This window comes from Leiobunum rupestre, chromosome 2 (genome assembly GCF_980474605.1).
Source record: "Leiobunum rupestre chromosome 2, qqLeiRupe1.1.hap1, whole genome shotgun sequence".
NCBI lineage: Eukaryota > Metazoa > Arthropoda > Arachnida > Opiliones > Sclerosomatidae > Leiobunum > Leiobunum rupestre.
Window position 1 is genome coordinate 13,820,862 of NC_143385.1, and position 12,546 is coordinate 13,833,407.

The window sequence follows — 12,546 nt, forward strand, 5'->3', positions numbered from 1 at the left end:
AAGACGGATAGGTTTTTGACAAGTGGTTGAGAAATAATGATGGACCTATTGACCTATGAGTAAATAGGCCCATTACTCGGGTTTATAGCTACTGGCTGTTTGCATAACATCATGTCAGATGATTCCACCACCCCCACCGAATAGGGACGCTAAAGGGGAGATCCATAACACCGCATAATTTGACTAATCGCGTGAGTCATTGAGTCAACCCATTACATCATCCTGAGTACGCCATCAAATTATTATCTATATATAAGGCATTCACCCGCGTCATCCATCGGCAGTACACTACAAACCGTTTCTCGAACATCATGTCTAAACGAAGCTGTGTAGATAACGTTCCAGGGCCTACTAAAATGTCTAAATTTGACCCGACTCAGCGGAAAGTTAACCCTCGGTATTCACTTTCATCGGAGCTTTTCGTTACTACGGGGTTCACGTCTGAACTCGATATATCTGTAGCTCTATGCAATAAAATCACACACCAGGTTTTTGAAATGTCTTCGCACGCCTGGGATGATTTATACGGCCACTGGGAACAAATAAATGATCCCCAACGGTTGCCCTTTCGATCACCGTTCCCGCTATCTGATGCGCTTGTGACCGCCGCCATGTCTGACCAAAAAGAATTAACCTTGCAAAGTACGATATCCGAAGCGTCGGTCGTAATCAAAGCGCCGGAAACCCGAGAATTGGACAGACTCAAATATTTCATTAATTCGCACATTCAACTGCTTAAAGTGAACCAAAAACTATTTGAATTAATGGGTTACGTTATAACCGATAATTATCATAAAATTTACGAAATATTGTATAAAGAACCATGTGCACCCAACAATTTATTTCTATCGGATGAACATGAAAGGTATGATACCGTTGTCCGCTATGCGTCCAATTACGTAACAGCATTTAAAATTATTGACGATTTTAAAGAAACAGTGGCCAACCAAAATATGTTTTGCGTATTTAACTTTTACAATTTGTTTACTATGGTATCTACAGACCATAAATATATTAAAACTAAATTGTTTTATCTTTAAGCGTTTTTCATCCGCTTAATGTACTGATATATATATATATATTAAAAATAATTTGTTTTATCTTTAAGCGTTTTTTTTCATCCGCTTTATGTACTGTAACTTTGAATGTATAAATAAAACCTTATAATTATTATACACTCTTCTCTTTTTTTCCAAAACACTTTTACCGATGACCGCCCGCTATTTTACGGTACCCTTAGGGGCCCGAAAGTGTTTGTCGGCGGAAACCCTATTTATTACCAACTCGAAAGACAGGGGCCAGACATTAACTATGACGGATCGGTTTTGACGGCTGTTTGCATAACATCGTGTCAGTCCACACCACCTGCGGAATAGGGGCAGATAACCTATTGACCTAAAATGAGGGTAACATCGTAAATCAGCTAACCTTTTGACCCTAAAATGGGGTGTCCCAGCTATTGACCTTTTGACCTGCCGAAAATGTACGCAAAATGGGGGGAATGCTTACCCCCACAGGGGCCCGTTTCACCCCCGTTTCCCCCGCCCGCAGGGGCCCCTATCGGTAGATCACCTCCCTTATCTCTAATAAATTTATTCAAAATTTGAATATTTAAGTTTTTCAAAAGTAATAATTGATAATTAAAAAACATTGCAAACGTATAAAAATCATCGTCATAACTTTTTAAGAAAATATCGGTTGGCAATAAACTTTGGCTCGAACTCTATACAGCACTAATAGGTAAAGCGTCAGATAATTTTCTTAAATAACTTTAATTTAAAATATAAGTGTTATGCCATATATTAGGTGCATCCTTCTATGTGTAGTATGAAATTAACTATTTCTACAGTATGTTTTAATCATGTCCCCGACTGTACGTCGCAGCGTTATGATTTACGAGAGAAGTATTCATCTATCTCTTAAATAGTAGTATATCTTTACTATTTTTTTTTAAATATTACATATGGAACTGAATTTTAAAATTGATGACAACTTTGTGAACTTCTGGCGTTGGCTCTATGTAAACTGAAAAGGCTAACTGATTGTGTCACTTTGATGCTCGATTTGACGGGAAGAGCTCACAAAGCAAAAACCGACGTCAAATTTGTGAAAACGTTACGAAATGGGTAAAAGCAAAGGATTTAAAATCTTTACGATTACAAAATTGTATAGGGTTGCGATAATATTCGAAGTTAATTTCCCCTGACTTCTCTGTTTTTCCTGCCAATGTGTGGAGATATTTTTGACATTTATAAGGCCCCAATTAGGAAATATGTCTATTTTTAATCCACAAGTTAATGAATTTACTTTTACTTATATTTGAGTACAGATGTTATGTATTAAGAACCAGAAAAAATTAATATTAATCCTAGATTTTTACAAATTAACAAAATTCCCTAAATTTTTAAAAATTCTTAAAATTATCTGACTTTTTAGAACCATTCTGAAATTCCCTGACCTTACATAGCAAACCTGTTGTTAATAAAATAATTGTTTTCATATTAAAATATTTTATTAATACGTCGAAGACAAATAAAATTATTTATTAAAACGAACTACTAAGCATACTGTATAAAGAAAACCAGTCATCAACAATGGTTAAAATGTAGCTTTAGGCAGTATCAGAGGCATACTAACATTTTAAGTTGGTATTAGGTAATTTCCCTCCATGTTTTTATCATTGGAGAACGTTGCCTTCAGATATCATTTTATTTCGCAATTTAGATTTAAAAATGAACATTAGTCGGACATAAAAAAAGGTCTTTGGTCCTTATCTAAAGTTCTTTCAACTCCATTAATAACAAACCTACATTGTCATTGATTGACAATGGTGACCTTTGACCCGAAGTGTTAGTTTCGATTTTTTTCATTTATGCAGGGAGTTTAATTAATTTATCGGTTGGTTTATCCTAAACGTCGAATATTTTTAAGGAAAGATAAAAAACTTTGTAATTGAAAGTTCTGGGGCCAGACTTTTAAACGTGAACGTCTACGTGGGAGTAACATTTGCAGTCGACACCCCGTTTTAGTAGCATAAAAATGTTTCTATTCCAATATCATTTCTTAGAGACGATAATTCTTCGACCGCTATTTCATTTCTTAGAGTAGATAATTCTTCGACCGCTATATCATTTCTTAGAGTAGATAATTCTTCGACCGCTATATCATTTCTAAGAGTCGATAATTCTTCAACCGCTATATCATTTCTTAGAGTCGATAATTCTTCGATCGCTATATCATTTCTTAGAGTCGATAATTCTTCGACCGCTATTTCATTTCTTGGAGTCGATAATTCTTCGACCACTATATAATTTCTTAGAGTCGATAATTCTTCGACCGCTATTTCATTTTTTACAGATAATAATTCTTCTGCCGAAATTCCGCAAGGTACATGTAGTTCTCCAGTGAGTTGTTCGTTTAAATAGATCATCGCAATATTTTCTTCAATGTCTGTTTCTTGTTTCAAAGTTTTAAGTATTCCATTGTAGCTCTTCAAAACAGAACTTGACAATTTCTTAAGTTTGACATAACAAGGCTGGATTAAAAGCGGAATGGGGTTCGGTATAAGCACCTTGCATGAATTTATCAAGGTTTCGTTTGCCTTGTGAATTTGGAGTCTTTGATTCGGTTCGGCTTCTGGACAGATCTCTGATGGGCTTTCTTTATTTGGTATTAGTTTTTCGGCTTGATTTGAAGTAGAAGCTGCAGGTCTAGTGTTTTGACCAGTGTGAATTTTCTGGTGACGTTTTAAATCGGACTTTTGCCTAAAAGCCAAAGGACACTGCCTGCAATCGAACCATTTCTCCACCTCATTTCTTTTTTCATCTTCGTTCGAAGCCGACTTCGTAGACTCGTATACTCGGGCGGAGCCACGACAAGTCAGCTCGTGATCCTTCAATCTGCCCCTTCTAGTATTGGAATAGTCACACAAAGCACACTTGAATCTTTTAACGACTTCGTGAGTGTGCAAGTGTAATTTTAGAGACTGTATTCTATCGGTTGCGAAACTGCATTTAGCGCAGCGATGTTCTTTTTTGGGTTGTTTGCCAACAATATGCTTTCTATCGTGAATCTTCAATTCAATTGGCGAAGTCGTCGAATAATTACACTTTTCACATTTATGTGGTTTAGTGCGGTCGTGTTGATATTGGTGCAACTGCAAACCGTATTTACGATAAGACGAAAAGGGACACAGAGAGCATTTGAATGGCTTTTCGCTGAAATGCGTTATTTCATGTTGACGTAAATGTTGGGCAGTGGGAGCCGTGAAAGGACATGATTGACATTTGAAAGACATGATACCAGTGTGCAGAGCTAGGTGATTGTTCAAACTTACTTTGTAGTGGCTTGAAAACTTACACTCGGTACATTTAAATCGTTTCTTGTTCGTGTGACTATTCTCGTGTAATTTTAATCGACTCAATATGGGTGCTGTAAATTCACACTTAGAGCACTTGTACGGATGATAAGTGGCGTGATATTTCAGTCGGTGTAATCTTAAACATCTTTGGTGTCGAGTTGAAAATGTACACTCGTTACATTTAAATGGTTTCTCGACCAAATGTTTGCCTTCGTGACGATTGACATCACGTTGGTTCGTCGTGGTATAACTGCATTTAATGCACTTAAAAATTCCCATCGTCAATTCTATTAAAATAAAATGTCAAATATAATAATAATTAATTCAAAATCAATCATCGTAGATTTAAATAATGTTTAGAATCTAAACTATTTGAAGTTCACAGAATATCTTTAAAAAATGTCAAATATAAAATGTGCGCTTAGCTACGGGGTGGAGCTATTTCAATGTTTTTCAACGACACTGTAAAGTAAACAATTTACCCAAGTGTCACCCAGATGGTTATTATGTTACTTATGGGCATTAAGTTATGATTTTACTACAGCATATTTTAAAATAAATTTTATTAATTATATTTCCTTTTTAACACATTGAAAATATTATAATACCTGGTTATGAATGGCAAATAACCTTATGCGCTTACAAATCATCCGCACCATCGGTGTCAGTAGAGTCTAACATTCGAAAATATTCCATTTAGTTTCGTTATGAGTTCTGTGCTATCGTAATTTTCTGTCCTCGAATAACTGTATTTGACACAAGGGTTTTTTCAAATTATGTAAATTTATTAATCATATTCTTCTCCGACTTATATATTTCATTAATTTTTATGTACTTACAAATGTGCAATGTAATGTTCATTAACAAAACAACAGACATACACTGACTAGTCTGGCAACTTAATAATAACAAAGAGCAACGTGGAAATTCAGTCGGAATCGTAAGTCTTTCAGCACCCAACATTTCGAAAACAATTATTTCAGGATATGGCAGAATATGTGACGAAACAAAATAAAATAAAAGGCAAGACTAAATAAAATATTATAACAGAACAGCAATTTTTTTAATGATTTATATTTATTTATGGCATAATATTAAATCTATATAAGACCGGCTACACTCGTAAGTCGTAATATAGTGGTTTAATCCCAAATTAAAAAGTCACAGAAAATGTATTAAAAAAATTCCAAACTAACCTCCTTATGATTTTCTCCATTAAAGGCAATTTAAGGTATATTGCAATAGTTTATGATGGTAATAAATAGCATAAGTCTATAATATTGTTCCACAAGTTTGACATTTTGGGGAAAATTTTACTGAGAGCTAGTAACGGAGTGACGTCATCACAAGAAAAACATTTCCCCCTAGCGAGGCGCTGTCAAAAGCTACGTGTGACGTGTTAGCAAGCGGACGCAAAACTGCAAAGAAACCCGTAATGCAGTCTGTCTTGTGAATAGCTAGCTCTCAGTAAAACTTTGGCATGTGAAGAATAGGAAGTGTCACACTTACGTAACAATATTATACACTTATGTAAATAGTTACAATCAATTAAGTTAAGAATGTTGAACGGTGTTATAAGGGTAAATATATAATTTTAATTTTTCTATTATGATTTATACTCTCACCTCCAAGATTTCAAATAGTCTCTGGGCAAAATTCTGACAATAATTTATGCCAACCCTACTATGATTGATTTCAATTCATTTTTTTTAAATTTATTTACGAATTTAGTTAAATCACTAAAAGTTTAATTTTATAAAATTATAACTTTGATACTTACACTTTATAAAACGTTACATCACTATTTGGACCAAGAATTTAAGAGGATTTAACTAAAAACACGTCTTAGCACGAGTTATCACGGCCAGTTTTGGTTGATTTCGCTGTAGTCTATTTCTAACGACCTTCGTAGAGATAGTTGAACAACATTCTTAAAGCTCTTTTTCTCGACGTGACGAGGCTAGCAGCTTGCCTTCCTATTAAGTCATACATACCGTATCCAAACCATATTCAATGAGTCCCTTATAATCTTTCAACGAGAACTCTAAAGTCGGGTTAAGACTCCGTTTGGGCAAACCCCAGTTAACTTTAGGTGCTAAAATATATATTAAATATACAGTTTGGTTTAATAAACCCAGTTTTATAGGCCTCGTCTGAAATGGATCTCATAATTAAAATCTTGGCCATGCAGAGCCTCATTTACTTCGCCACCTAGCGATTTAACTCCTCTTGACTTCGGTTTGACGTACTCCACTGTTAGACGCTACCTACAACGGCTATCGGTTGCTAAATCTCCGGGCACAGATAATGTTCACCCTCGGCTGTTACGCGAGTTTGCTTCGATTTTAGCCTCACCTTTACTTTCGCTTTATACGCGCTCTATCTCACTGGGTTGTGGAAACAGGCAAACATCACTGCTGTCCGTAAAACCCCTGGCTCCTGTGCCTATGATAATTTTAGAGGCATAAGTCTCACCTGTATCCCTTGTAAGCATTTGGAGACAAATGTTCGAGATACTTAGGAGTCTTTCCTCGAGAGTCAATCGTTCTTCTCTAAAGATCAACATTGTTTCCTGTTACGGCGATCTTGTTTCACTAATATGTTGTCCACTCTTGAGGAGGTCACTCGATGTCTTGATGGTGGTGACTCGTTTGATTTAATTTATTTGGACCTGCGGAAAGATTTCGACACGGTGTCACATTCTCTACTTATTCGTAAACTGGAGCTCTTAGAGGTCCCCCCTACGATTGTAAATTGGATTTCTGAATTCTTGACTAGTCGCTCTCAGCGGGTTGTTTTGGGGGGTGCACGTTCTTCTTGGTGTGAGGTGACTAGCGGTGTCCCCCAGGGTTCGGTTTTGGGTCCAACTCTCTTTGTCATCTTCATCAATGACATGCCCCTGGTTGTCAAGGAGTCTTTTCTGACACTATTTGCAGACTACAACAAAATAGGCCACAAAATTTCGTCACTGGGTGACTCCACGTCCCAACAGAATGACATCCAAGCTATTGAGCAATGGATGTCTTCCAATAGCATGGGTTTCAACGCCTCTAAGTCAATGGTACTGCACTGTGGGGATAAATACCCTGTTTTGGAGTTCGGCGAAAATAGGGAACTCTTGTAGCTCCCGACGGGAAAAAACAGGGGACGCCGGCCGCCAAGGCTCGTTTTTAGGTGACCACAGAGACGGACCTAGGCTGCCCAAGCCTAGCTCCTAAGTTATAGCCACCCCGTGAGCCGTCGCGACCTAGACGCTCCAACGGTCCACCACCCGTTACCCTTTTCAGTTGTACCTTCTGTTTATGTGTTTTCAATCTGAATTGCATATCTGAACAGAATGAACCTCGTCGGATCACAAACATTTGCGACTGATTTTTAACCGTGACAATGTTTTATATTTTATATTTTATTATTTTATATTTTATGTTTTATTATTTTATATTTCCTATTTTATTATTTTATATTTCATATTTTATTATTTTATATTTCATATTTTATTATTTTACATTGCATATTTCATATTTTATTATTTTATATTGCATATTTCATATTTTATTATTTGATAATTAATATTTTATATTTTATTTTTCATATTTTATTATTTTATATTTTATTTTTCATATTTTATTATTTTATATTTTATTTTTCATATTTATTATTTTATACTTCATATTTTATAATTGCTTAGTGAAATATTTCATTGAGCCGGGAGTAGTGGCTCACTCCTGTAATCCCAGGCGTCCGGGAGGGAGTTTGTGGAAGGCCGTGTGAGGACGACCACTAATCCCCCAACGGGTGGTTGTCATACTTCCGCCACGGGTGTCCCAGCCCTATCCCCAAGTATCCCCCCGTTGGCGTGGCCGTAACACATATCTCGCACCTGATTAATCAAATGGACGAGCGGACTGTATTGTCCCATTGATTATTGAAGAAAAATTCTGATCAAATTATTGCTGCCTCATTCGCTCGTTAAATAAATTAAGTGTTGCAAAAATCCCAGTGGGTCAATACTTCCCTGCGCAATGATAATAATACGATAAATTATTCCCAGCGTGGTAATAAGTAACATTTGGCCCGTGTTTACTTTAAAAGCTCGTTAACGGTAATTTATCTGATTAATCTGTTAAAATATATAAAAAATAGCTAAACCGATTATGTCTGATAACAAGGTTTATAATTAATAATTAATACTTTACATACGTATAAAAACCAGTTATTGGTTAACTTTTATAAGAGAGATGGTTCGTTTTTGCGATAATTGAACAGTAATAGTTCTCTAACTATTTTTCTTCAAAAACGACAATTTTTATACAAAAAACTTGTATTTTCTCTATACCGATTAATCCTTTATAGACAAGCTCTACTTCTTAATAACCACAAAGCCAATCAATACTTGTTTTATATTCCTTTTTTGCATATTAAACCCGGCCCGACAAGAGAGGGGGAAAACCTGGTACAGTATAGCGGGGCCAGCGCAGCTTAGGGGCCCGGGGTATACTTATAAAGTATAACTATCTCCAGAATAAATGGCTCTAATTTGGGCCCGCAATTTATATTTTACCGGGGCTCGGGCCCGTTCTCGGCGGCCCTGTATGAAACTAAACATATCAGGTGGAATAGAAATGCATCTGATGCACCTTATTATCTTTTACGGCATATTAATCTACAACCCAGTGTCTCTCACTTTATACACAATTAAACAAATCACTAGAAATTATATATAGATGCAATACAAATCTTTTGCTTATACAAGCAATTAATTTTTATTTTTAACATTTAATGTAGGTTTTTTAGCTTGGATAAGCTTATTGTCTATTCACCGCTATTCTTAAGTAACAAAAATCCATACCTCTACTTGGTATGCTGATCCTTCAGTATCGTATATGGTAAGATCACTCTGACGGCTTGGGCCCCGCCTACGAGATAAAAAGTCCCCTCTGCGCGCGCTCCCCTCTCACGTAGTTGTTTGTTAAGTTAACATAGTGACGTCAAAAAAACCGTCAGCCACATCGAGACGAAAATCTGCCACGATAATCATTCCAAGTAGAGGTATGGATTCCTGTAAATAGTTTTTGTGAAAATTTTACTCATTACTTTAATTTGAATGAGTGGTCATTTGGCAATAATGGTGGTTGGAATTTGAGGCGAAACGCGAGTTTGAGACCGAGTCCTTAAAATAAATATGAAAAAGCACGAACCCAAGCCGAATCCATCCTAATTTTCGTGAAATTTTGAGCTCGAGCTGACATGTGTCAGATTTATAGCCCGGTGTACCGGTAAGATTTAAACCACACCACCTGAGGTCTATCATCAGAATGCCCTTCGCCGGCGTCCACAAGCCCGGACAGGTTACAAAACCAGCATGGGTAGCAGAACCCTACTACTGATGGTCGCACCCTCGACGGAAGCCGCTCAACCCAGCAGAAAGTGCAGCAATGGTTCGACCAGCTCGCCACTTCGCACACAGCAGTGGGAATGAGAGCGGATGCTCTGGCAATTCCGGCCGACACCCTACCTAGGAAGGTAGAGAGCCAAACCCCTTGGAAAGAGCTCCTAAAGGGGAACGACGAGCACACAGCAGCCCAAGTAACCCAGCACAGCTGGCACCGGAGATCCCGGTGGACTCCAAAGGCCGGGAAACAGGGCCGCCGTGCCCGCATATGGAGGCCCGCCGCCCCACAGCAGGCTACCCATTCCGCCGAGTCGGCCAGTTTGGCCGGACCCTCTCCGTTAGCCTGGGCCGAAGTCCAGTATCCAAGCTCGAGCTAACAATGTGAATCTATTAAAAATATGTTAAATTTATTGAGGTCTATCATCAGAATACCCTACGCCGGCGTCCACAAGCCCGGACAGGTGACAAAACCAGCATGGGTAGCAAACTGATTCCAACAATTATTTTGGCTTATGTATATAGGAGCTGAGCCGAGACGCAACATTTTCTTGAGACTAGTACTTTTAGTTTCCCTAATTTTATGAGCGAAGTGCCTATGAGGTAATTTAGTTGTTGAGACGAGCTTGAGCTTAGTCTATTTGCGGTATTTTTCTCCCGAAATTAAATATTGTGGTGTAAAGGATACCATTCATTCTAAAAAAAGCAATAAAAGAATTTAATTAAATTACTTTTGGTCATACGCCCAAGACTAGGTCGATCAGTGTCATACTTAATTGTTACTTCGGATCATACTTTGAAAGCGCGGTGCACTCTGAACGGCCTTGAAAAACCCCTAGATGGAAACGGGCGCGAAGACGTCTATAACGCGGATTTACCATGTAGGAAATGGCGGATGTCCGTATACGCTGCCCAAAAAACCTTACTTAGAATTAAAATTAAGGAACGTATTTGCAACTCTAGGTTATATGTAAACCACAGCTATTCAAAAATATAACTTTCATGAAAATCGGACTTAAGTTAAGGAACTGTATGTAGATTTTTAGGCGAAAATATAAAACCACGAAAATTGGGGTCCCGTAAATTACCCTGAAAACTATACTTAAATTTAATATTTACTGATATAACCGAAGTTGTAGGTCTACTGAATCCTAACCTATCTTATAAAAATTTTTTTTTAACGGACTTAATTTTAAATAAAATGTCTACCACATAAAGCGAAATCACCGAAAATGGTAAATTGGGAAAATGCCCAACTGACTGATTTATTATTTAAACGACATTATATAAGTTATTTTAACGACATTATATAAGTTATTTCAACGACATTATATAAGTTATTTCAACGACATTATATAAGTTATTTCAACGACATTATATAAGTTATTTAAACGACATTATATAAGTTATTTCAACGACATTATATAAGTTATTTCAACGACATTATATAAGTTATTTCAACGACATTATATAAGTTATTTCAACGATATTATATAAGTTATTTCAACGACATTATATAAGTTATTTCAACGACATTATATAAGTTATTTCAACGACATTATATAAGTTATTTCAACGACATTATATAAGTTATTTCAACGACATTATTAACCGTTTTTCAACGACATTATATACATTAATACATAAATTATAGGTAAGCCAATTTTATAAACGTTTTAAATTTACGGGCCTTGAAATAAAATAATCTTAGAAAACTTTTCTAATTGCTTTCCCTTTCATTTCCAGGGCTTTGTCTCTGGCAATTTTGTGCAGGCGAACTTGGGCATATAACATAACTAGTTTTCTAATTAAACTTTTGCGATGATGGCCCATCCGAAATTTAAAGTCAAACATGTGGTCCTGAAGTTCGCCGAAAATGAAAAAAATATATATTTCGAGATTAGCATGAAATAATTCCTATCATATAACACACTTATGAAATGAGCATTTTATTTCTTACCGAAATCGGTTATACAGGGCAAAAAAAAACCCAATATTTTACCTTTTAAAATTTTTCGCGGTTATGCTTTTAGACGTGAAAAACGCAAAGACAAAAGTACCGTCACTGCGCACGGAGCTATGCGCAGTGGCACGCCGCTTTCAAAATTTCCGCCGTAAACATGGCGATAATGTTTAATGCGCTTGCCTGATTCCACCCTAATGGCAGCCTTCTGCTTGCCCGTTTCCTTTGGGATTGGCGGAAGGCGCAGTGGTTTTAGTCTCATTTCTATTTCTATGGTAGCGAATCGTATGTGAAAATCTCTAGATATAGATGAGCCCAGTGGCGGCGCTAGGGGGTAGGCCCCAAAATCACCCTATAAGGGGCCCCAAATTGATCTAGAAAGGGTCTCAAAATTGTCCCAAGAGATAAAATTATTTATAAATAACAATGAAACAAATGTCGATAATGTATTTAGAAATGTTTGAGGTATCTCCTAGTAAATAAAACCAGTTCTGTAAAACTTATGTTATATTTGGACTCGTTTTACTGTTGTTAGAACTTTTTTGTTCGTCATGTACACTCTGTTTAAAAAGTCTTTGACAGGTGAAATTTTTGCCCTCTTTTTAATTCTGCTAGAAAACTATAATAGATATATCGATGAAACCAATTGCAACTACTATTTATTTTCCAATATCTTTCGTTATTTATCGGTTTCATCCGCCAAAAATTAATAGTTTTGGCGGGTACCGTCAAAACTCATTTTTGACAACTTTTTAAATATTGGTTCTACGGCTTTGACTCGCACGTTTTTGAATTCACAATAATCGATCGGAGCAAAATGGAGCTAAATTGGTG

General features: G+C 36.6%; 1 protein-coding gene across 3 annotated transcripts; it reads right to left on the reverse strand.

Moving 5' to 3' along the window:
• Positions 1-2,575: 2,575 nt before the first annotated feature.
• LOC149956173 (uncharacterized) lies at positions 2,576-5,331 on the reverse strand. 3 transcript variants are annotated; one of them, XM_090164650.1, is made up of 2 exons: positions 5,242-5,331; positions 2,576-4,647 (listed from the first exon to the last, which is right to left on the reverse strand). In XM_090164650.1, the coding sequence occupies exon 2, from the start codon at positions 4,637-4,639 to the stop codon at positions 3,026-3,028; it is 1,614 nt and encodes a 537-aa protein (XP_090020776.1). In that variant the 5' UTR covers positions 4,640-4,647; positions 5,242-5,331; the 3' UTR covers positions 2,576-3,025. The 3 variants fall into 3 exon arrangements, with proteins under 3 accessions (XP_090020776.1, XP_090020774.1, XP_090020777.1); XM_090164648.1 differs by having other exon boundaries at positions 5,200-5,290; XM_090164651.1 differs by lacking the exon at positions 5,242-5,331 and adding an exon at positions 4,969-5,020.
• Between the last annotated feature and the right edge of the window lie 7,215 nt (positions 5,332-12,546).

What these genes read in the sequence shown, in the direction of transcription:
- LOC149956173 (XM_090164650.1), bottom strand. Translation starts at nt 4,639, where the DNA reads ATGGGAATTTTTAAGTGCATTAAATGCAGTTATACCACGACGAACCAA.